Source organism: Pleurodeles waltl, chromosome 4_1 (genome assembly GCF_031143425.1).
Source record: "Pleurodeles waltl isolate 20211129_DDA chromosome 4_1, aPleWal1.hap1.20221129, whole genome shotgun sequence".
Taxonomy (NCBI): Eukaryota; Metazoa; Chordata; class Amphibia; order Caudata; family Salamandridae; genus Pleurodeles; species Pleurodeles waltl.
This window is the reverse complement of record NC_090442.1, coordinates 300,526,296-300,550,774: the sequence shown is the minus strand read 5'-3', so window position 1 is coordinate 300,550,774 and position 24,479 is coordinate 300,526,296. Positions and strand designations below refer to the sequence as shown.

The following is a 24,479-nucleotide window of genomic DNA, read 5'->3' as shown; positions in this document are numbered from 1 at the left end:
CAAACAAGAGAAACATCAGTGACATTAAAAAGAAAGCTCCATATATTGATGAACGGAAGCGAAGTTAATCTTCAGTAATTCCTTTCTTTGTTAATACGCATAAAGAGTGGCACCTTCCACTCGCACCGTGTTTCCCGACCTCGAACCGCCGCCCACAGCATTCCACAAACCTTCATCTAAGCCCTACATTCCACATCTACGTCCCTAATATTCCAACACACAATGCCACAATCCAACAAAAAGAAACAAGAAGAATATTTGTTCCGGTAGTCAATGAGCATTTCTTGGCCATGAAACAGAACAACTGACTCTTGTTCCCAAAACATTTCCATTTCTTCATTTTGCTGCAGTAATACAGGTTACATGAACTTTTCTGTTTATTTTGAGTTTTTAATCTGGATTTAAAAGACCAAGCATATGAAAGTGCATAAATGGAACAGTTTTCACCAAAAAGCAGTAGGTAATATTACTTATCAAGTACTGGCAAAGCAAACATGTCTCGCTTTGGCAATGATTATTAGTCACGCTGTGGAGCATGTCTAAAAATAATAATAATTAAAAAAAAAACACTATGATGCAGACAGCGCTAATGCTATTTTTTTTAATTACCAAAACACACAGAGGAGTTGATTGGGGACGAGGCAACATAGTGGAAGGGAGGGCAATTCAAGAAAGATGTGGGTGGGAGCACACTAGAGACAATGGGGAAGCCCAGGACAACAGAGGGTGGGCGGGATGGACTGGGAGAGCAAATTGATAATGGAGGTTGGGAGGGAGGGGTTGGAAGAGCAAGCTGACCAGGAATGGCTCCTCCGTTAGGGTCCAGGAGCGTCGCCCCACTAACTAAAATGCCCCCCAAAAATGACCTCGAGATGAAAAATAAAATGGTAAAGTTAAATTATTACCATTTTATTTGTCACTACCCTGCATCCCGAACAGAGTGTCAGGACAGGGTGGGGCCATTGCTGCTAAGTGGCAGCAGCAGGTAGGAGTAGTGGGCTTAGCACTTATGTTTAAAGTGCGCATGCCACTTTGGCTGGCCGGCCATCTATCAATGGCCAGCCACACATGCGCACTTTAAACTCCCCTACACCAGCTGTCTTAAACATCTGGGTTGAGAGCAAGCTCAGACCTCCAGTGCTCTTTAGAGCACTGTGAAAGCCTGCCCCCTCCAATCCTGGCACTTCTCTCATGCTGGTTAACAGCATGAAAGCAGCGTCAGGATTGGTTAGTGGAGTTGGCTGGGGCCCACGCTGGAGCCTGCTCAGAAAAGAAGAGCACTGTAACCAGTGCAAGGTGGACATGTTGTGCAACAAGCAATGTAAGTGGCTATTTATTTTATGATATGCTCCTATAGCCTTACATGTGATGTAGCGTCCATGCATGCACCTGTCTGCCCAGCCCGCCACTCTGCGTCATTGTCAGCAGCCACTAAAGCTGTCAACAGCGGGTCAGCAGGTAAGGCTGAGACAGCAAGCTGAAAAAAGAGTGGGAGGGGATGGGACAGGAAGCATACAACAGAGATTGGACAGGACTTGCAGGAAGAACAAGAATAAAATGGAGGGTGAGCAGGAGGGCATGAGGCAGCAAGCTGACAAACAGTGGGAGGGAGGGGATAGGGAAGCAAGCTGACAGCTGGGTGTGGGTGGGAGGGGATGGGGCAGCAACCTCACAAATGTGGGTGGGAGGGGATGGGGCAAGTAGCTGACAACTGAGGGTAGGTGGCATGGGATAAGCAGCAAGCTGACAACATTGGATGGGTGAGAGGGGATGGGGCAGTAAGCTCACAACAGTGAGTGTGTGGGAGGGGATGGGGCAGCAAGCTCACAACATTGGGTGGGTGGGAGGGGATGGGGTGGCAAGCTCACAACAGTGAGTGGGTGGGAGGGGCTGGGGCGGCAAGCTCACACCATTGGGTGGGTGGGAGGGGGTGGGGTGGCAAGCTCACATCAGTGAGTGGGTGGGTGGGAGGGGATGGGGCGGCAAGCTCACAACATTGGGTGGGTGGGAGGGGATGGGGCAGCAAGCTCACAACATTGAGTGGGTGGGAGGGAATGGGGCAGCAAGCTCAACTTTGGGTGGGTAGGAGGGGATGGGGTGGCAAGCTCACAACAGTGATTGGGTGGGAGGGGATGGGGCGGCAAGCTTACAACAGAGGGTTTCTGGGCAGCAAGCTCACAACAGAGGGTTCATGGGGTAGCAAACTGCCAACGGACGATATGAGCGAGGAGAAGGGGCAGTAAGTGGACTGTGAAGGGTGGGCTTATAGGGATGGAGTAGAAAGCTGACAATGGAGGGTGAGGGTCTAGGCCTGCAAGCTGACAAAGTAGGGAGGGTGGAACGGGCTGGGAGAGCAAGCTGACAACACAGGGTGGGCAGAAGCGTTTTGAAGAGCAAGATAAGGATAGAAGTGGGGCAGGAGGGGCTGGAAGAGCAAGCTGACAATGGGGATGGCCAGTAGGGGCTGGGATGGCCAGCTGACATTAGAGGGTGGGCGGGAGGGGTTGGTACAGCAAGCTGACAACAGAGGGTGGGAAAGAGGGAATATGGCAGCAAGCTGAAAGGGGTTGGGGAAGCAAATGGAAGATGGGCAGGGCTTCAGAGCAAACAGACAAGGGGGTGGTGAGGAAAACATGAATGGCAAGGGAAGGTGGGCAGGGAAGCACTTAGGGAGGGCAAGAAGAGGAACATGGTGGGGGAAGTACACAAGGAAGAGAGGTGGAAAACATGCACACTCTTGTGGAGTGTCTGAAAAAAAGAAAAAAGTACCTCCTATAAGGTGAGCAGTGAGGGGAAATGAGACCAACGTTTTACGGGATGGATAAACAGAAGAAAAGGAAGGAAAGTCTTTGGAAGCTGATAAATAAGAAAGAAGAAACTCAGAGTGACATTGAAACAAACCAATGGTACGTAACATAGTCCAACTGTAAGTTAAAAATATGTCTCTCAACAGACAGTACATGTGCTGTCTTAGGAGAAACCTAAAAAGGAAGTCTGAATTGATGAAAGTATAGAAACTGCCATATGAACGTTTCTGTCCAAAAGATAACTACATACATTTTGGAGTAAATACTTATATCCTGTGTTTTGAGGCTGACAAAGAAGGCAGGGAGGCATTAGTAAAGAAATGTGGAAAGAAATCATTATTTCTCATTGGCCCCATTTAAATTTTTCTCTGGCAATGAGAACTCAGAACCTACCATGAATTTCAAGACTGCATGAATCTTTTTCTGCTCTGCCACAAATTACAAGGTTGTCATTAGGCTTAATAAGAAAATCTTCTTGCTCATACTGTTCCTAAATAAAGGAAAATTATACTTTATCAGAAGAAGGAAATTTCAGTATTAAACATTGCAACGTGTATTTGACAATGCATTCAAAACTGACACGCCTAAAAGAAATTCGTTAAAGAATAGACTGACACCAGAATAATAAAAAGGGCACTGAAATGAAATCCACGTTAACATTTTTTTTTCATACTAAGTATTCAGAATGCAACATTTATTAATCAAGGTCAAGGTGAATCACATTATTTTAGAACAAGAATGCTTTTTTTTTTTTAGAAGGGTCAGGACGTAGAATATCATAAATGCTGACAAGTGGGGATTTGGGAACTGTTAAAGGATTGAGAGCTAATTGGCTAGTCAATGGTTGAAGTAAGTTGCTTATTGTAGAAAATTACCATATTTTGCATGGTGAACCCCTACATTGGTGCCTTGACTGTTTTGGTTTGCTGCATAACTCTGGGGTAAAGTACCTGTGCTCCCCTTTTCAGTATGATGAAATTGGAATACTTCTAATTGGCATATTTAACTTACCTGTTGTACCTATTATATGGAACATGATGTACCCAGGGTCTGTAAGTTAAATGTCATTAGTGGACTACAGCTCCCACTGTGCCATCCACTACAGTGACAGTGCATACATCACTACAGACCTATAATTTGTGGTCTGGCTGTTACAGGTATAAACAGTAAATTCAACCTATCAAAATAACACTTTTTGAGAGGTCAAAAGCTTTAAATATTTATAGGTCACCCTAAGCTGGCCTTATTACCCATAAGGCAGGGTGCATGATATTGAAAAGTAGGACATGTAAAAGTTTAATGTTTAACATGTCCTTACAGTGGAAAAAGTGACCAAAAGGACTTTTAATAGTTATTCAAAATCCATTTTATTACGCTTAGTCTACTGGTTAGGGAGAGGCCCGGAGTCTTCACCACCGATAGCCTGATGGCAGGCATAAATGTAGCATCCCTAGTACATTTCTGAGAACACTACTGGACCTGAGGAAGATCAGAAGACAACTGACCCTGTTGTCTAAGACCTGAGGAGAGACCTAAAGGACTAGACTTGCCGTCCCTTTTGTACCCATGACGAAGATATGGGCTCCAAGGTTTATACGGCCGAGCTCCTGTTCAAGCTACAGGAACACAACAAGTGGCCTTTCCTGCAACTTCCCAGCTGACCAGTTCCAACTGAAGCTGGCCTGGACCGCGCTGGAGATTTCTGCTGGTGTGAGTCTTGACCACCCTCTGTCTCTGCCCATACCCCCAAGTTCTATTCTTGCGGTACTGGAACCATGGGCTGTGCCAAAGTGCAGTCTTCCTAACATCTCCTGAAACCTGGGACTTAGAAATATTTTGGCTCCAGAGACTTCTGGAGGACTAGGACCAACCTGCTAAGTTGATGCGAAAAAGGAGTATTGCCACTGGGCTGAAATTCAGGTTGCTCCCACTCTGAACTTATCCGCAGCAGCAAACCCAAATCAGAAAGACCTCGCGGAGAAGGTATCCAACCTCATAGAGCCCACTTCGGCTACAGCGTGCAGCCTTGCCCTACTGGAATGATCTGAATTCCCCCCAAAAAGTGACTGAGTCCCAAAGTAGAAAACTTCACAGGGCAAAAGCACTAGTAGTATTCAGCCAATGAGGGTGTGCATTTCAAATTTCTCCTGCCCTGAGCTTTACCGCCAAAAGCCAATGGCTATCTACCGTCGTGGAGCCCCTTTCGACCACAGCCTGCTGTCTTGCCCTGCAGAAAATTATTGATTTCCATTTCAATGGCTAAGTCCAAAGGTAAAACTTCTGTTCAGATGCAACCTGGTTTCTCTATCTGTTCTGCATTTCATCGCAGAGGGCCTCAAATTGTACCAGTCAAGCACAACACATGACCACAGCTGCGATTAATGCTTTTTGGCACTATATTTAATTTAAACTTTAAAAATTCATATTTCCAGTTCTCCTCACTGGATTTTTGTTGTTTTGTAATCTATTTTTTTTATTTGTCTAAATTGGTTTGGCATTTTTGTTGTATTGGGTTTTGATTTTGTTACCATTTTGGTACTACATAAATACACACTGCCGCTATGTTAAGCCTGTCTGCTCTGTGCCATTGCTCCCCGTGCCAGGGAACCGAGCTCAGGGTTATATATCGGCTCTAGTGGCTCAAACTGATAAAGACTGCGATTATTACTTAGGTGGGTACTTACCACTCCCTCACTAGCCCCCACAAATAATACTCTAATGTCTTACACTTACCTAAATGTAATTTAAAGGCTACATAAGCACCATATATTGACAGCTAACAGTTTGTTACAGTCCTAAGCTTCAAATATCAAGGCAGTGAGAACAACAAAATCACTTTTTGTGCTGCATTTCCAGAGGTTCAATAAGTGCATATAATACACATATGAACAGGTGAGGTGCAGGTGTCAAAAGTCAGCAAGAGACTCAAGAAAAAAGAGAGCATCACCACAGTAAATTGCTATATCCTCAAATGTTTTCAATGTCTACCAAGAGCTGTCTCAGGCACTTGAACATGCTGGTACAAAGAAATACAAAATAAACTCTGTTAAACACTAAAGCCAAAAATGTTCATATACTTCAAACTACAGCTGAATGCAACTTGCCTCTCTAATTATAGAGAACATAAAACGTTCTCTGAGGGAGACTGTTTCTGTTTCGCTCAAAGCTTAAAGCAAAGGGAATACAATTTTTCACGCATTACCTCTGCCTAAGGTACTAAACACTTGATACTCTTGGCACCACAAAAGCTATGCTGATTGATGAGAGAAGCAAACCAGTATTATAATCTTCTCTTTCTAATTGTGATCTGTTCAAAGATGACATGAAAGTAGTTCAAAGCTGATCTGGAATTGTTCCAACCACTGCTTATGACCCGTTTACATTTAGGTTGTACTTTTGCCAAATCATAAGAAAATTGGATTGTGAACATTTTGTGGCAACCATCCGAGTGACGGTGCACCATTCACTACAGAGTTACATCATTCTTCTGACTTCATGACTGCTTATAAGCGTATGATTCTGAAGGCAAAAACCTTTGAAAATTAAGTCAATAACAAAAGGTGTGAAAGCACTTGAAAAATGCCAAACCAAATTCTTCCAAAATCTTCCACCAGGGGAAAGAGAAGCACTGAAGGACCTTAGGATCAAGCCAGCGGACAAAGGCAGAGCCATAGTCATTATGGATATAGAAATGCAAATAACAGAAGTTGTGAGACTATTAAAAGATAAAAATAGATATCAGTTGAGCACATGTAATCATTCAAAGTTAGAAAATGAATTTGACTTTGTTAGACATGGCATCTTTAAGGTTGTCTAACCCCAAACCTTTTCCCTTTACCTTCTGTTTTCTTGCTGTACCTTGTTGTTTATCTTAGGACTCTGAGCACTTTGCCACTGCTACCAGTGCTAAAGTGCATGTGCTTCTCCCCTAAAACATAGTAACATTGGTGTATCCACAACTGGTATATTTAATTTACATGCAAGTCCCGGGTAAAGTGGTATACCATATACCTAGAGCCTGTAATCTAAATGCTACTAGTGGGCCTGCAGCACTGACTGTGCCACCTACTCAAGTACCCCTGTACCCCACTGCAGAGTCTGTGTGTGAAGTCTTACTGCCACCCTGACTTGGCATTTAAAACCTCTTACCAAGCCTGAAACTTCCCTTTTCTTACATATGTCACCCCTAAAGTAGGCCCTAGGTAGGGTAGCCCTAGGCAGAGTGCCATGTAAGTAAAAGGCAGGACATGTACTTTTGGGTTTTTCATGTCTGCGTAACAAAAAACTCCCAAAGTCGTTTTTCATTACTTTAAGGCCTGCCCCTCTCATAGGCCAGCATTGGAAATTCCTTATAAAACTTTAAAACTGAAATTCGTGATCTGAGAAGCCTAGCTGCATCATGTTTAGTATAATTGGAATAGTAATGATGAATCCCTTTTACTGGTAAAGTCGGATTTATTATTATTTTAGAAATGCCACTTTTAGAAAGTGGGCATTTCTCTGCCCTCACTGCCCTGTGTGCCTACAGCCTATCTCAAATACACTTCTGGATTGGTCTAGGTGACAGCTACACTTGTTCATTCCCTTCAGACACCCACAACACAGGACACTCAGATGCATTTGCATTCATCTGCATACTGATGGGTCTTCCTGGAGAGGAGTTTGGGAAGGGCTACAACTTGCATTCTCATCCCCCAAACGACCCTCCCATCATCCCCCCCACTGATGGTCTGGAGTCAGGAATGTGCTGAAAGAGGGATGTGTGCACTTCACAGAAACCATTTGAAGTCATCACCCAACCTCAAAGGCACTTTTTATTATATGCACTGGGCCTCTGACACACTAAAATCAGTTCACTCTGGACCTGGAAGAATCTATGCTGGAGTAAAGGCTGCTATGCTGAAGGATTGCCATCTTGCTGGGCTTCACTGTTGTTACAATGGTCTGCTTCTGCTGCCTTCTGACCTCTGCCCAGTTGCAGGAACCAAATCCTATCCACCAGTGACTCCAAGGGCTTGCTGGCTTGCCAATGTGTTCCCCGAAGTCTCAGGGACATCAAATGCCCCGTGAAAATCGCTTATTCAAAACTCTGCGCCATTCTGCTGAACTGGAACTGTGCTAAAGGACTATTCTGTAAGGTGCGGCACGTCATAGTGGCCCCCAGTGCTGCACTTCCAAGGTGGTGTTTGCTGTGCAAGGATTACCGTCCCACCAGTGAGAGCAGTGCCTCCACCCACATTTGCAGCACTTGGCTGAAGTGGTGCTGGTCGCCAAGGAGAAGCCCGACATGGAACTTCACCTCAGGATTCCCCAGGTAAGCGCAGAGCTCCCCCCACAGCCCTGCTGAAGCGGCATTAGCTCTTGAGAGGGCGCTCCGATTTAGGTGAAGACTTCCCCACAGCCTCTGCCCTGTTCCACCAGTGAGAACTGTCCTGTGGGACCTGCTGAGCCCCACCAAGAGGAGTACTTCCCAGATCTTGTTGTCTCAGAGCAGAGTCGCTGCAAGATTCGCGAGGCAGCGGCTCCTCCTTGTCCACTCCAACACCTGGCCTGGCCCAGGTCCATAGCGACCCAAGCGTGGTGACAACCCGGCCCCCTTTGAAACCGCAAAGGGCCAACGCGGCACAAACAGGCACACATTTTTGTGATGTTGTCATTGTGTCTGTTGCACAAATACTTTACACATTGCCTTCTAAGTTGGGCGTGTCTTCTCTGCATCAAGCTACCAGAGGGTGAGCACAAGTTAACTTAGGTCGTGTAATTAACTTTCCCTGACTAGGATTGTGCTCCCTACTTGGGCAGGGTGCATACCTGTGCCAAACAGAAACCCAATTCGAACAGACTTGCTGTACAAAATACCCAGAACAATAAACCAATCAGTGCAAACGAGGGCAACTTCTTTATTGAACAAAAGCCCCATCCACCATGATTCTACACTCTGCCTCAACTACATAAAATAAAGTCCCTCTCTGCAAGTAGGCCCTATAATCTCGGGCATAGAGTCAGTTCTGGCAACACTAACAAAATAGAGTTATTTCTTTCTCTAGGAGATGCTTTCTATGACATCGTATGTCAGAAACACTGAAGGAACTAGATAATATGACAGACCCACAAATTGCCTCAGAGAATTAAATTCTTCTGACAAAAGACATTAAAGGTCTCTACTAAAGCATTGCCCAGGAAGCTATTGTGATAGCTGTGGAGGGATCTTTAAGGCAGATTAAATGGTTTTATGACACTCCAAAGGCATGCCCAAGATTTTCCGAATGAACCTCAGGATGGAAGGCTGTGAATCTCAGCCCGTCTTGTCTTATTCAAATAGCTCTTCCCACAAGCTGTTGAAAACCTGCATTTGAGATGTCCATTTCTGCATCAATTAGGGCTGCTGAAGTAACCTCCATTGTTGAGAATAGCTTTAGCAGCTTCCTTTTTATCCAGTGTGATGAGGTCAATGAATGGTGCAATAGGATAGCATATCTGCCGATCATCAGAACCTAAAAAAGCCAGTGTTGGGTCCAGAGGATGGTGTAATTATCTCCTCTGAGCAGCCAAGGTTACAGAGACTAGCTTTGGATGACCAGTGAGAAAAGCTGGGACTGAATTTGAGACTCAATATTTTTTCTCCAGATGTGGACTCACCGCTTGAACAGGAGTCAGTGTCTTAATTTTAGCCCTTTTGACCACACAAAGTCCAACATTGGTAGGATTTTATAGACTTTCATGGCAGTTCCTTAAAGTCATGAAGGAAACTTTGCTGTTCCACTCATGACATAGGAAGACGGAATTTCTTGGCAACCCTCTCTATGAAGGAATAGAACCAGGATATATGATGAGATGAATCCTGTGGATTGGGCAAGTTACTATCATCTTTTGCAGTGGGAAGGTCAATTATGTCATTAATATCTCTATCATCGCCTTGTGGAAATTCTCTATCTTCCTTGTCAATATCAGAATATACAAAAATTAACTGTACCTCGTTCATTATACATGTCTTCAGGTGTTGGTGGGACAAAAGGATTACAGGCTGGTCTAGTAGATGGTTCTCCAGGTGATGGTACCGGTTGGTAAGGAGGCTTAGAGGGTAAGGTGACAGGTTACAGCACAGTTACTGCAGGACGAGGAGGCTGATCGACAGGGTGCTGTTGTAGTAGTCTTTGAAAAGTGTCCATGATTTGTTGTAATGTAGAAAAAAGGCCATAGATACCTGCACCACTTGTGACTCTCTAATTTATTCAGAATATACACAGATGTGAATTAGGAGGGATGTAATCATGATGGTATATTCACTGAAGCGTTTAACCAGATCCATTCCATCTTCAAAACCTGGAGGCAGCACTTATCAAATTGTGTTTGACTATATGCTGTCTGTGATGCCAAGTCACAGACATCCTCTTTCTGTTCTGGGATCTGGGATGTTAGAGACTTGTAAAGGCAAAACCACAAGGTAATAGGATGCATTTAGTTTAGCTAAACAATGATTAGGGGATCACTGGGCACTGCAGGTGTCTGAGCACCAAACAAAAAAGGCACATTTCCCTAAAATTAACTCACTGTTCTGTGGAAGCTAAAGATAAGGCTGGTCTAATTCCAAAGTAGGCCAGGAAAGTAAAAATTTTAGGATCACTAGAAGGTTAGATTAGACTAGACCTAGGGACTCCCTTCTACAAGACGTGCAGTCGAAATCCGAGCTCTGGCAGCCTCTATGGGAAATAGGAGAGCTGGTACTTCCAACTCATTTGAAGTAACCTGAACTTCAGCCAGTGACTTGGATGTGCTACTAAACAAGCGTTGTTCAGGCCTATGGCCATGTAATGAAAATGTCACTTACCCAGTGTACATCTGTTCGTGGCATCAGTCGCAGTAGATTCGCATGTTCTGCAATAGCTCGCCATCTGGTGTTGGGCCGGAGTGTTACAAGTTGTTTTTCTTCGAAGAAGTCTTTCGAGTCACGGGACCGAGTGACTCCTCCTTTTGTCTCCATTGCGCATGGGCGTCGACTCCATCTTCGATTGTTTTTCCCCGCAGAGGGTGAGGTAGGAGTTGAATTGTAGTAATAGTGCCCATGCAATGGAGTGACGAAGTATGCACTTATTTAAGGTTGAGATGATACATATATAAATAATTGAAGGTAACTTCCAAACTGCTACAGGCTCCCGGGGAGGCGGGTGGGCACATGCGAATCTACTGCGACTGATGCCACGAACAGATGTACACTGGGTAAGTGACATTTTCAGTTCGATGGCATCTGTCGCTGTAGATACGCATGTTCTGCAATAGACTAGTAAGCAGTTATTTCCCCAAAAGCGGTGGATCAGCCTGTAGGAGTGGAAGTAGTCTGAAATAATGTCCTTAATACAGCTTGACCTACTGTGGCTTGTTGTGCGGATAACACGTCTACACAGTAGTGCTTGGTGAATGTGTGAGGCGTAGACCATGTGGCTGCCTTACATATTTCTTGCATTGGGATGTTTCCTAGAAAGGCCATGGTAGCACCTTTCTTTCTGGTTGAGTGTGCCTTTGGTGTAATGGGCAGCTGTCGTTTAGCTTTAAGGTAGCAGATTTGGATGCATTTAACTATCCATCTGGCTATACCTTGTTTTGAAATTGGGTTTCCTGCATGAGGTTTTTGAAATGCAATAAAGAGTTGTTTAGTCTTTCTGATGTTCTTTGTTCTGTCAATGTAATACATTAATGCTCTTTTGACATCTAATGTATGTAGTGCCCTTTCGGCTACGGTATCTGGCTGTGGAAAGAACACCGGAAGTTCCACTGTTTGATTTAGATGGAACGGTGAAATAACCTTTGGCAAAAATTTAGGATTGGTCCTTAGGACGACTTTATTTTTGTGTAGTTGTATAAAAGGTTCCTGTATAGTAAACGCCTGAATCTCGCTTACTCTTCTCAGGGAAGTAATGGCGATGAGAAATGCCACCTTCCAGGTTAGGAACTGTATGTCGCAGGAGTGCATGGGTTCAAATGGTGGACCCATAAGTCTAGTTAGGACAACATTTAGGTTCCATGAAGGAACAGGTAGTGTTCTTGGTGGTATAATTCTCCTAAGGCCCTCCATGAATGCTTTAATGACTGGTATTTTATATAGGGAAGTTGAATAGGTAGTCTGCAGGTATGCAGATATTGCTGCAAGGTGAATCTTAATGGAAGAGAAAGCTAGGTTAGATTTTTGTAAGTGAAGCAAGTAACCCACTACATGTTCTGGAGTTGTGTGTAATGGTTGTATTTGATTAATATGGCAGTAGCAAACAAACCTCTTCCATTTACTTGCATAGCAGTGCCTGGTGGATGGCCTTCTTGCTTGTTTTATGACTTCCATACATTCTTGGGTAAGTTGTAAGTGCCCGAATTCTAGGATTTCAGGAGCCAGATTGCTAGATTCAGCGATGCTGGATCTGGGTGTCTGATCTTTTGGTTGTGCTGTGTCAACAGATCTGGCCTGTTGGGCAATTTGATGCAGGGTACCACTGATAGGTCTAGCAGCGTTGTGTACCAGGGTTGCCTTGCCCAAGTTGGTGCTATCAATATGAGTTTGAGTTTGCTTTGACTGAGTTTGTTTACCAGGTAAGGAAGGAGAGGGAGAGGAGGAAAAGCGTAAGCAAATATCCCTGACCAGTTCATCCATAGGGCATTGCCTTGGGATTGTTTGTGTGGGTATCTGGATGCGAAGTTTTGGCATTTTGCGTTCTCCCTTGTCGCAAACAAGTCTATCTGAGGTGTTCCCCAGAGTTTGAAATAAGTGTTCAGTATTTGGGGGTGAATTTCCCATTCGTGGACCTGTTGGTGATCTCGAGAGAGATTGTCTGCGAGTTGATTTTGTATCCCTGGTATAAACTGTGCAATTAGGCGAATTTGGTTGTGAATTGCCCAATGCCAAATTTTTTGTGCTAACAGGCTTAACTGCGTGGAGTGCGTCCCTCCCTGCTTGTTTAGATAATACATTGTTGTCATGTTGTCTGTTTTGACGAGAATGTATTTGTGAACTATTATTGGTTGGAAAGCTTTTAGTGCTTGAAAAACTGCAAGAAGTTCTAGGTGATTGATATGCAGTTTTGTTTGATGTACGTTCCATTGTCCTTGTATGCTGTGTTGATCGAGGTGTGCTCCCCACCCTGTCATGGAAGCATCTGTTGTTATTACGTATTGTGGCACTGGGTCTTGGAAAGGCCGCCCCTTGTTTAAATTTATGTTGTTCCACCACAGAAGCGAGAGGTAAGTTTGGCGGTCTATTAACACCAGATCTAGAAGGTGACCCTGTGCTTGAGACCACTGTGATGCTAGGCATTGTTGTAAGGGCCTCATGTGCAGTCTTGCGTTTGGGACAATGGCTATGCATGATGACATCATGCCTAGGAGTTGTAATACCATCTTTGCTTGTATTTTTTGTGTTGGATACATGCGTTGTATGATGGTGTTGAAATTTTGAATTCTTTGTGGACTTGGAGTGGCTACTCCTTTTGATGTGTCTATTATGGCTCCCAGGTATTGTTGTACCTTGCGTGGCAGAATTTTTGATTTTGTGAAATTGACGGTGAACCCTAGTTTGAAGAGGGTTTGTATGATATGATTTGTGTGATTTGAGCACTCTATTAACGAATGGGCCTTGATTAGCCAGTCGTCTAGATATGGGAACACATGTATTTGCTGCCTTCTGATGTGTGCAGCGACTACCGCTAGACATTTGGTAAAGACTCTTGGTGCGGTTGTTAATCCGAAAGGCAGTACCTTGAATTGGTAATGTATTCCTTTGAATACAAACCTTAGGTATTTCCTGTGCGATGGGTGTATTGGTATATGGAAATAAGCATCCTTGAGGTCTAAAGTTGCCATGTAGTCGTGCAGCTTTAACAATGGCAATACTTCTTGTAGTGTGACCATGTGGAAGTGGTCTGATTTGATGAAAGTGTTGACTACTCTGAGGTCTAGGATTGGTCTCAGTGTTTTGTCCTTCTTTGGTATCAGAAAGTACAGTGAGTAAACTCCTGTGTTTATTTGTGTGTTTGGCACTAATTCGATTGCATTCTTTTGCAATAGTGCCTGCACTTCTATCTCTAGGAGATTGGAATGGTGTGTTGTTAAATTTTGTGCTTTTGGTGGTATGTTTGGAGGGAACTGTAGAAATTCTATGCAGTAACCATGTTGGATAATTGCTAGAACCCAAGTGTCTGTAGTGATTTTTTCCCATGCTGTGTAATAATGACCTATTCGTCCCCCCACTGGTGTTGTGTGGAGGGGGTGAGTGACATGTGAGTCACTGTTTAGTAGTAGGGGTTTTGGGGCTTTGGAATCTTCCTCTATTTCTAGGGAATTGCCCTCCTCTATATTGTCCCCGAAAACCTCCTCTATACTGTCCTTGGTAACTGGACGGTGTGGCTTGTGAGGTGCTGGCTTGTGTGCTTTGACCCCGAAACCCCCCTCGAAAGGGCGTTTTACGGAATGAGCTGTAATTCCCTCTGCTCTGCGGGGAGTAGAGTGCGCCCATGGCTTTGGCAGTGTCCGTATCTTTTTTGAGTTTCTCAATCGCTGTGTCCACTTCTGGACCGAACAGTTCTTTTTCATTAAAAGGCATATTGAGAACTGCTTGTTGAATCTCTGGTTTAAATCCAGACGTTCGGAGCCATGCATGCCTTCTGATAGTTACAGATGTATTAATTGTCCGTGCAGCTGTATCTGCAGCGTCCATGGAGGAGCGGATCTGGTTGTTGGAGATGGCTTGTCCCTCCTCAACCACTTGTTTTGCCCTATTTTGGAAGTCTTTGGGCAGATGTTCAATGAGATGTTGCATCTCGTCCCAGTGGGCTCTGTCATAGCGCGCAAGTAGTGCCTGGGAGTTCGCGATGCGCCACTGGTTTGCAGCTTGTGCTGCGACTCGTTTACCAGCTGCATCAAACTTGCGGCTTTCTTTATCTGGGGGTGGTGCATCTCCAGATGTGTGAGAGTTGGCCCTTTTCCTAGCTGCTCCTACAACAACAGAGTCTGGTGGCAGCTGTGTTGTGATGAAAGCCGGGTCCGTAGGAGGCGGCTTATACTTTTTTTCCACCCTTGGTGTGATTGCCCTACTTTTGACCGGGTCCTTAAATATGTCTTTTGCGTGCCGGAGCATACCAGGGAGCATAGGCAGGCTTTGGTAGGAGCTGTGGGTGGAGGAGAGTGTGTTGAACAAGAAATCATCCTCGACCTGTTCTGAGTGGAGGCTTACGTTGTGAAATTGTGCTGCTCTAGCCACCACCTGAGAGTACGCGGTGCTGTCTTCTGGTGGAGATGGTTTTGTAGGGTATGCCTCTGGGCTGTTATCTGACACTGGGGCGTCGTATAGGTCCCATGCGTCCTGGTCTTGGTCACCCTGGCTCATGGTGGTGTGAGCTGGGGAGTGTGATGGCGTTTGTGCTGGTGAAACGTTAATCACGGGCGGAGGAGAGGGTGGTGGTGTAACTCTTTTCACCACTTTTGGTTGTGGTGCTTGTTCCGTCTGGAACTCCAACCTTCTCTTTCTCCTAATGGGGGGAAGGGTGCTTATTTTTCCTGTCCCCTGCTGAATGAAGATACGCTTTTGCGTATGGTCCGCATCAGTTGCTTGTAGCTCTTCCTCAAACCTATGCTTCTGCATTTGGGAGGTTAGCGAGTGCTCTTCTGTATAAGAGCCTGAAGCTGGGTCGCTTGCAGTTTGTTTCGGCGTGGAAACTTTGTCTGCGTGTTTTTTCGGCTCCGAGGTGACTTTTTTTCTTTTCGGGGCCGAAACCTCTCGGCGTCGATCTGTTTCGGTGCCGCTGTCTCGGCGTCGAGCCGTGTCCACACCGGCATCTCGGTGTCGAGGCTTGTCTCCAGCACTTTCTCGGTCCCGAGAAGGCTGCGTGCCGGTGTCTCGACCGGAGTCGGACGATCTCGGCACCGTTTGGGCCTTTTTCGGTGCCGACGGTCGGTCACCGATTTTATGGGTTGAGCCATGGCCTGGTGGCAGTGGCGTCCCTTGGGCCTTGTAAATGTTTCTTTGTGTGGTTTTCGACGTCTTACTCACGGTTTGTGTATCGTCGAATCCTTCGGAGTCTGAGTCTTGGATCGAGAAGGTACCTTCCTCTTCCTGTTCCTCGAACTCCCGTCGGGCTGTCGGTGCGGACGCCATTTGAAGTCTTCTGGCTCGACGGTCTCGGAGTGTTTTTCGGGACCGGAACGCACGACAGGCCTCGCAGGTGTCTTCGCTGTGCTCAGGTGACAGGCACAGGTTGCAGACCAAGTGTTGGTCTGTGTAGGGGTATTTATTGTGGCATTTGGGGCAGAAACGGAAAGGGGTCAGTTCCATCGGCGTTCCTCAGCACGCGGTCGGGCCGACCAGGCCCCGACGGAGGATCGAAAAACTACCCCGAAGGGCACCGGAGCTCTTCGATCTTCGATGCGGTGTTGAATGTAAGTACGCCGATCCCGAACGCAACAATACCGACGAAAATCTTCCGAAATTAACTATTTTTTCTGTTCCGAAACTCGGAGCGACAGGAACACGTCCGAACCCGATGGCGGAAAAAAAACAATCGAAGATGGAGTCGACGCCCATGCGCAATGGAGACAAAAGGAGGAGTCACTCGGTCCCGTGACTCGAAAGACTTCTTCGAAGAAAAACAACTTGTAACACTCCGGCCCAACACCAGATGGCGAGCTATTGCAGAACATGCGTATCTACAGCGACAGATGCCATCGAACATAGTGTTTACCTGGCCACGTAAACAGGCCTCCAAGCCTGACAACAGGGAATGATTCAAACATGTGATTATATGAAATATCCAACAGTGGAGAACTTTGGTACAAAGTAAACTGCACACACACAGCAGAAGTAGGCACGTATAAAACATATCCCCAACAAAGGGCACTTAGCCTGTGATAAATGTAATGCAGAACAAATCACGGAAATGACCAAACTCATTGTCCTTGATAACACACAAATTGTGACCACATAAATACATATAGATTATCTGACCCTGCCACTTGAGATATGCTGGCATAACCTCAACGATGGAGGAGTTAAGAATTCAAAAATAGAGAAGTCCAATCAGACAATTAAAACTCACAACAAAAACGTGTTACACATTTCTCATAGAAACTACATCACCTAGACCCCTTGGGGTCTGCGATGCCTAATGAGCAGGGCCCGGACAGTTTTGAAAATTAAATAATATTACCAGATTAGTACAGTATAGATACATAAAAAGCAAAAGCGACAATTTAAAATATTCTGTTGTGCTGAAGGAATATGAAACTTAAAGCTGAAAATTAGGTTGGTATGCTTTTCTTCATTCTTAGGGACAGGGCAAGTACCGCAAATGGAATCTAATGTGGGTGACTGGTGGCCTCAACTGAAGCAGCACTATTATGCGCTGACAAAAAGAAAGCACACATTAGGAGAAAAAACAACAAAGTAGTATGCTATAGTGTAGCATATTGCGCCATTTTTTAGATATAAAACTAAATTTTGGGAAAGCTCCAACCTTCCTTTTGAAATATAAATTTTTTAATTTGTATGCTGTTGAATTAAAGTACAAGTTACTTACCTCCCCTAACATACATCTGTTAGAGACATGTTCTAGTTGCAGATTCCTTACCTTAGAATTTCCCCCAGGCGTCAGACTGGATCCAGAGATTTTTCTTTGAGCAGTACCCCTGTGCGCCATCAGGTGGCATCGGCCAACTCTGCTGGCGTCGTGGTCGCCATTATGACATCTTGGTTATATATAGGTGCCACCCCGGCATTCTGACATCACAGTCTTTTCACGACTTTCAACGCCAGCAGAGCCATGAAGAACACTGAGAATGGTGCACCAAAACTAGGCCCCTTAAGCGAAGTTCCTGTCTCTAGAAATCAGTTTGCAGTGCAGGGAGGATGGGTGGGTTGTTAAGGAATCTGCAACTAGAAAAATTCTCTACCAGATATATCGTTACTGAAGGTAATTAACTTGAACATCTGATAGAGATTTCTAGTTGCAGATTTCTTACCTTAGAGTAGATACCTGCGGAATACCACCCCCGGTGGTGGGCTGCAAACTCAGATCACAACTAAACATCCTGCAGGACCGAATGGCCAAAGCTTCCTTCTCTGCAGACCTGACTCTGCAGGCAGTAATGCTTGGTGAACGTATGCAAAGAAGCCGACGTTGCAGCCTGGCAGATATCCAGGGTTGGAACTTTGCGTGCTAACGCTGTGGTAGCAGCAATTGCTGTGGATGAATAAGCGTGCAACCCCTCAGGGGGTTGCTTTTTCCACAAAGTGTACCACATCTTCATGCAGAGGACTACCCATCCTGAGATGGTCCTCTTCTGCACTGCCCTTCCTTTTTTCGCACCCACATAACCCACAAAGAGTTGATCATCCACCCGGAAATTTTTGGTACAATTTAGGTAGAATGCCAACGCTCTTTTTGGATCCAGGTGGTGGAGTCTCTCCTCCACATGAGAGGGATGTGGGTCTGCGTAAACAGTAGGCAAGGTGATTGACTGGCCTATGTGAAAAGGTGTCATCACTTTGGGAAGGAAAAAAGTCCTGGTATGAAGCACCACCTTGTCAGGATGTACTGCTAGGAACGGTGGCTTTGAAGAGAGCCTGGAGCTCACTCACTCTGCGAGCAGAGGTGATGGCAAATCAAGAAGGTAGCTTTAAGGGTCAAGAGGCATAGAGGACAGTTGTGGAGTGGCTCAAAAGGAGCACACATGAGGCATGAGGACCAAGTTCAAATCCCACTTGGGCATTATGAACAGGACAGGAGGAAACATATGTATGAGTCTTTTGAGAAGCCTCCCAACAACGGAAGATTTAAACAGAGAAGGTTGGTCTGGTAATCTTAGAAAAGCAGATATAGCTGACAGATATCCCTTGAGGGTGCCCAGAACAGAGCCTTGCTGGGCAAGAGAGAGAATAAGGAGGAGAACCTCAGAGAGGTGCAGAAAGGGGATCAGACTTGTTGATGCACCATGCCACAAATGTGTTCCAAGGACAAGGGTGGTCAATAGCATAGAGACCGCTTCAGGAGAGAGGGGAGGAATATATGTAAATCTTGCTGCACCCTTGGAACACTCCTCATCTACCACTTGGGGACTATGGGTATCTATTGGAAAGCTTGAATAGATCTCTGCAATTTTTTCCAGAAAAAAATCCAGCTAAGTCATTACTATGTTTATGCGAGGCTTCTACTGTGTCTGTGTGTGCCTGAGGAGAGGTAAATTCTTTTAACAGGAGAAAGATTTATTTTGGGGAGTTAGAGCTCTGTTTGATTTTATCTGCATAATATGCGCTTCGGGTTGCTTTAATTTCAGCATGAAACCTTCTGATAGCCTTCCTATACTCATCTTTAGAGGAAGTCTTATAGGATTTTCTCCATTTTCGCTCCAGCCGCCTACATTTCCTCTTTATTAGGCTAAGATGTTCGGAGAACCAGAGGGCACTTTTTTCTTATGTCCACTCGGCCTTAACGTATATGGAAGGATTGTGTCTAAGCTTTTGCTAATCCAATTATTAACATACAAGGGGCATCTCTAAGATGCCCTCTGTGTGCATTTTTTAATACATCCCACACTGGCATCAGTGGGGGGTTATTGTGCTAAGAAGTTTGATAACAAACGTCCCAATATTCAGTGAAGCCATTACATAGCTGTGGAGTTCGCAATGTCAAACTCCCAAACCATATACTCAATATGGCTACACTGCACTTACAATGTCTAAGAATGGACCTAGGCACTGTAGGGGCATATTGCTCATGCAGCTATGCCCTCACCTGTGGTATAGTACACCCTGCCTTAGGGCTTTAAGGCCTGCTAGAGGAGTGTCTTACCTATGCCACAGGCAGTGGTTTGTGGGCATGGCACCCTGAGAGGGGTTCCACGTCAACTTTGTCTTTTTCTCCCCACCAGCACACACTAGCTGCAAATGCAGTGTACATGTGCTGGGTGGGGGGTCCCCTAGGGTGGCGTAATACTTGCTGCAGCCTTTGGGGAGCTTCCCTGGCCATAGGGCCCTTGGTACCATGTGTACCTTTTACAAGGGACTTAACTGTGTGCCAGGGTTGTACCAATTGGCGAAACAAAGGTACAGATTTTGGGAAAGAACACTGGTGCTGGGGCCTGGTTAGCAGGATTCTAGCACACTTTCAATCAAAGTTGGCATCAACACTAGGCAAAAAGTGGGGGGTAACCATCCCAGCAGTTTCACTTTCCTACACAGCCCCATCCCCCAAACAAAAGAGGACAAGACTAACCTTTCACAAGAGAGTCTTCATTATTTAAGTGGAAGAACCTGGAAAGGCCATCTGTATTGGCATGGGCCGTCCCAGGTCTGTGTTCCTCTAAAAAGTCCAATCCCTGTAGGGATATGGCCCATCTCAAAAGTTTATGGTTCTCACCTTTGATTTGCATTAGCCACCTGAGTCAGTTTGAACAAAGTGAGAACTAAACAAGTATGTTCTCAGCTTTTTCAGGGACTATACCACAGCAAAGGCATCCCTCTCAATGGCTCTCCAACGCTGCTCCCTGGGGAGTAACCTCCTGCTAATGAAAGCAAAAGGCTGGTCAAGGCCATCGTCATTGGTTTGGGACAGGACTGCTCCTATTCCATGTTCAGAGGCATCTGTCTGCACAATGAACTGCCTGGACTAATCTGGAACTTTAAGAACTGGTGCTGAGCACATTGCTTCTTTCAGGGCCTTTACCTTCTTTTGCATCTTGTTTGAGGTTAGTTCTGAGAGGGGTGTCACAATGGATCCACACCCCTTCACAAACCTCCTGTAATAACCAGTCAAGCCAAGGAATGTCCTGACTCAGGGTTTTTGGAGCTTACCAGTCTAGAATTGTCTGAATCTTGGGTTGTTTGCACTTGGCCTCCACCTACAAGGTGGCCCACATATACAACTGTGCTCCGCAATATTTGGCACTTATATGCTATAATAGAGACGCCTGCTGATTGCAAGGCCTGCAAAACATTCCTTAGGTGGACCAGACAGTCCTGCCAGCTGGAGCTAAAAACAGCAATATCATCTAGATATACTGCACTGAAGGAATCCAAGGCAGCAAGGACTTGATTCACCAACCTCTGGAAGGTGGCAGGGGTATTCTTTAAGCCAAAGGACATAACAGTAAACTGATAATGCCCATCAGGTGTAGAGAATGTACTTTTCTTTTGGTCCAGGTGTCATCCTAATTTGGCAGTACTCTGCAGTTAAGTCAAAGGTACTTACAAATTTTGCTACACCTAATTTGTCAATCAGTTCATCTGCACTGGGTATACAGTTTGCATTTGTCTTAGTGACAGAGTTGAGCCCTCTGTAGTCCCCACAGAACCTCATTTCTCTCTTGCCATCTTTGGTATGAGGTTTGGGGACTACAACCACTGGGCTAGCCGTGGGACTGTCAGAGTTCTCTATTACCCCTAACTCCGGCATCTTGTGGACTTCCACTTTGATGCTCTCCTTGACTTGGTCAGACTGTCTATAAATTTAGTTTTTGGCACGTAAACTGTCTCCTGTGTCCACATCATGGGTACACAGGCGTGTCTGACCGGGGTCAAAGAGAAGAGCTCAGCATACTGCTGTGGGACTTGCATGCAAACAGCTTGCTGTTGGGCAGAGAGGGTGTCTGAATAGACAACTCCATCTACTGACCCATCCTTAGGGTCAGTTGACAGGTCAGGGGAAAGGTTCATGCTCTGCTTCCTGATCCTCATCAGTAACCATCAGCATGGTTATGGCTGCCCTATCATTCTAGAGTTTCAGCTGGTTAACATCCCTGCTAGTACCCAGGTCCACCAAGTAGGTGACCTGACTCCTCTTTTCTAGGATTGGCTAAGGGCCACTACCTCTGTCCTGAAGTGCCCTGGAAGCCACACGCTCCAGAACCCAAACCTTCTTACCTGGGTGGAATATTTCCAGTGCAGCATTTTGGTCATACCACAACTTCTGGAGTTGTTAGCTGGCCTCAAGGTTTTTGGATGCTTTTTCCATGTACTAAACCATCCTAGAGCAGAGGCGAAGCCGTTAGTCCACCACATCTTGTTTAGGCTCACAGAGAGGTCTCACCCAGCCTTCTTCAACAAGTGCCAGTGGTCCCCTTACAGAAAGGCCAAACAGAAGCTCAAAGGGTGAAAACCCTACTCTTTTCTGTGGCACCTCTCTGTAGGCGAAAAGTAGGCATGGCAGGAGGACATCCCATCTCCTTCTGAGTTTTTCAGGGAGTCCCATGATCATGCCCTTCATTATATTGTTGAATCTCTCAACAAGTCCATTAGTTTGTGGATGGTATGGTGAATTTGAAAGGCACTCCACACTCATTTCACATGAGTTTCACGTAAGCTAACCTGACGTTTGTACCTCTGTCAGAGACCAACGTGTTAGGAAAACCCACTCTGGTAGAAATACTAATCAGGGCATTGGCTACTGCAGGGGCAGAAGTAGACCTAAGGGGAATTGCTTCAGGGTATCTGGTAGCATGATCCACTACTACCAGTATGTGCTGTTTCCCGAGGCTGTGGGTGGCTCACGTGGACCCACTATGTCCACACCAACCCTTTCAAAGGGTACCCCCACCACATGAAGCAGAATGAGGGGGGCCTTAGGGTGGCCACCTGTCTTGCCACTGGCTTGACAGGTGACATAGGAGCTACAAAACTCCTTCACTTTCTGGGACATTTGGGCCAAAACGTCTGCTCCACATTTTGACTTGTCCCAAATGCCCAGCTAGGGGGATGTCATTGGCTAAAGTGAGTAAACTCCTGAGGCACTACCACTCTCCTAGTGGCACCTGGTTTGGGGTCTCTGGCCTCAGTGTAAAGGAGTCCATCCTCCCAACAGACCCTGTGGGAGCCACTGACATCGCCCTTCTCCTGTGCAGCAGCTTGCTGCCTCAGGCCTTCAAGAGTGGGACACGTTTTTTATCCGTGGCACAGCTGTTCCCTTAAGGGTCCCCCTGGGCCCAAGAGCTCTACCCAAGGAGGCTCCAGCTCCATTGAATCAGTTCCCTCAGGGGATAAGACATCCTCTTGGGAAGAGAGGTCCTCCTTCTTTTGCTGTTCAGAGGCTGGCCCCCCAGTCCTCTTACCTTTTCTCTTGGAAGGTTGGGCCATTATTCCAGGCTCCAACACTTCTTTTTCACCCTGTGTTCTGCTTTGTGGTCTGGTTTTAACACACAACTTATTCAACAACAGGGATTCCCAGCATGGCTGCATGGGTTTTGGGCTCTACCTCGGCCCAAGCGGAGGACTCCAGATCATTCCCTAGCAAGCATTCCACTGGAATTGCAGAAGAGCCCACTACCTTTTTCAAGTCAGTAACCCCTCCCCATTCTAAAGTCACTATATCCATGGGATGGACTTTATAACTGGATAGGTTTGTCCAGGCAAATAGTGTTCTCGGGAAACCAGTTTCTGTTACCATGGTGACACTGGCACCTCTATCCCTCAGGGCTTCTACCTTTGTCCCATTGATTAAGAGCTACTGCCTGTATTTTTGCATGTTAGGCGGCCAGGCAGCCAGTGTGGCTATATCCATCCCACACTCAGATACTTGAGTAGCTTCAGTGTGAACCCTGATTTTCTCTGGGTACACTGTTGATCCCACCTGGAGACTGGCTATTCCAGTAGTAACTGGAGTAGTGCTAGGTGGACAGGCTATGTCTCCAGTTTTGTGTCCATGCTGTTTACAGTTGTGACACCAGACCTTCTTGGGATCAAAGTTTTTACCCTTGTATCCATTTGTGCACTGCAAAGAGGTTCGGGCCCACCCTTCTGAGCAGGTTTTGGGGCCTAGTGAAGACTCTTTGTTTTTGTCCTTAGGTGTCTCACCACCCTTCCCCCGGGGAGGCTCTGTGACCCTTTTCTTTTGGTCACCCCCTGTGAAGGTCATGGTAGTCTTGACACAATGGGCAAAATAATTGAAATTATGGAAAGTTTCCCAAGATGGGATCCAGAACAACTGTGCAACATGCCATGGGGGCAGTAGTTAAACCGTAGGGCCTTTAAATATGGCTCCAGCACACGTACTACTTACTAAATGGAACTGCAATAACAGCAATCATGAACTGGCTCTTACGCCACATCTGACACTGTCAGACAAAGAGATAACACAAAAGAACAGTTTATAAAGATATGAAAGAGTGCTTTTAGCCACTCTGAATCTGGGTTCCTCTGATACTGGGCTATCATCAAATCTCAGTAATCAGTTAGCATGTCCCAGTAACCATTCCAATATGCAGCAATATGGAGCACATTCTCAAAACAGTCCCATTCTCATAGACAGCATTTGTAATCTATTCTTGCTGCACTACGTGATGTGGAAATTCAAAGAATGCCAAAGGATACAATAAGCCTTCCAAACAAGATATCAAAGTGGTGAGCTAAAAACAGAGATTTATGTTCTCACTGAAAGTAGTGAGCATGCTTAGACCCAACAGACCATGACCACTATGCAATTGTAGAGGGGACGATGACACTTATGAACGCATGAGGATTCATACTCATTTTATTATAGCCTCTCCTAAGATTATACTCCAACCTGTTGACGGGATCAATGTGATGGATAAGGATTTATTATTTCACAGATTCAGGGGGAGTGCAAAACAAGTACTGTACTACAAATGCAGTAGAGTGCCAATTAACCATGCATTAGGTTCTTTTCACAATTGGGTATTTATAAATTTGGA

General features: G+C 45.6%; 1 protein-coding gene across 1 annotated transcript in view; it reads right to left on the bottom strand.

Moving 5' to 3' along the window:
- PWP1 (PWP1 homolog, endonuclein) overlaps positions 1–24,479 on the bottom strand; it is a 320,357-nt gene that overhangs the window by 223,279 nt on the left and 72,599 nt on the right. Inside the window, exon 5 of the mRNA XM_069228384.1 lies at positions 3,201–3,297. Within this exon, the coding sequence (XP_069084485.1) occupies positions 3,201–3,297 (97 nt within the window). The remainder of the gene's footprint in view (positions 1–3,200; positions 3,298–24,479) is intronic.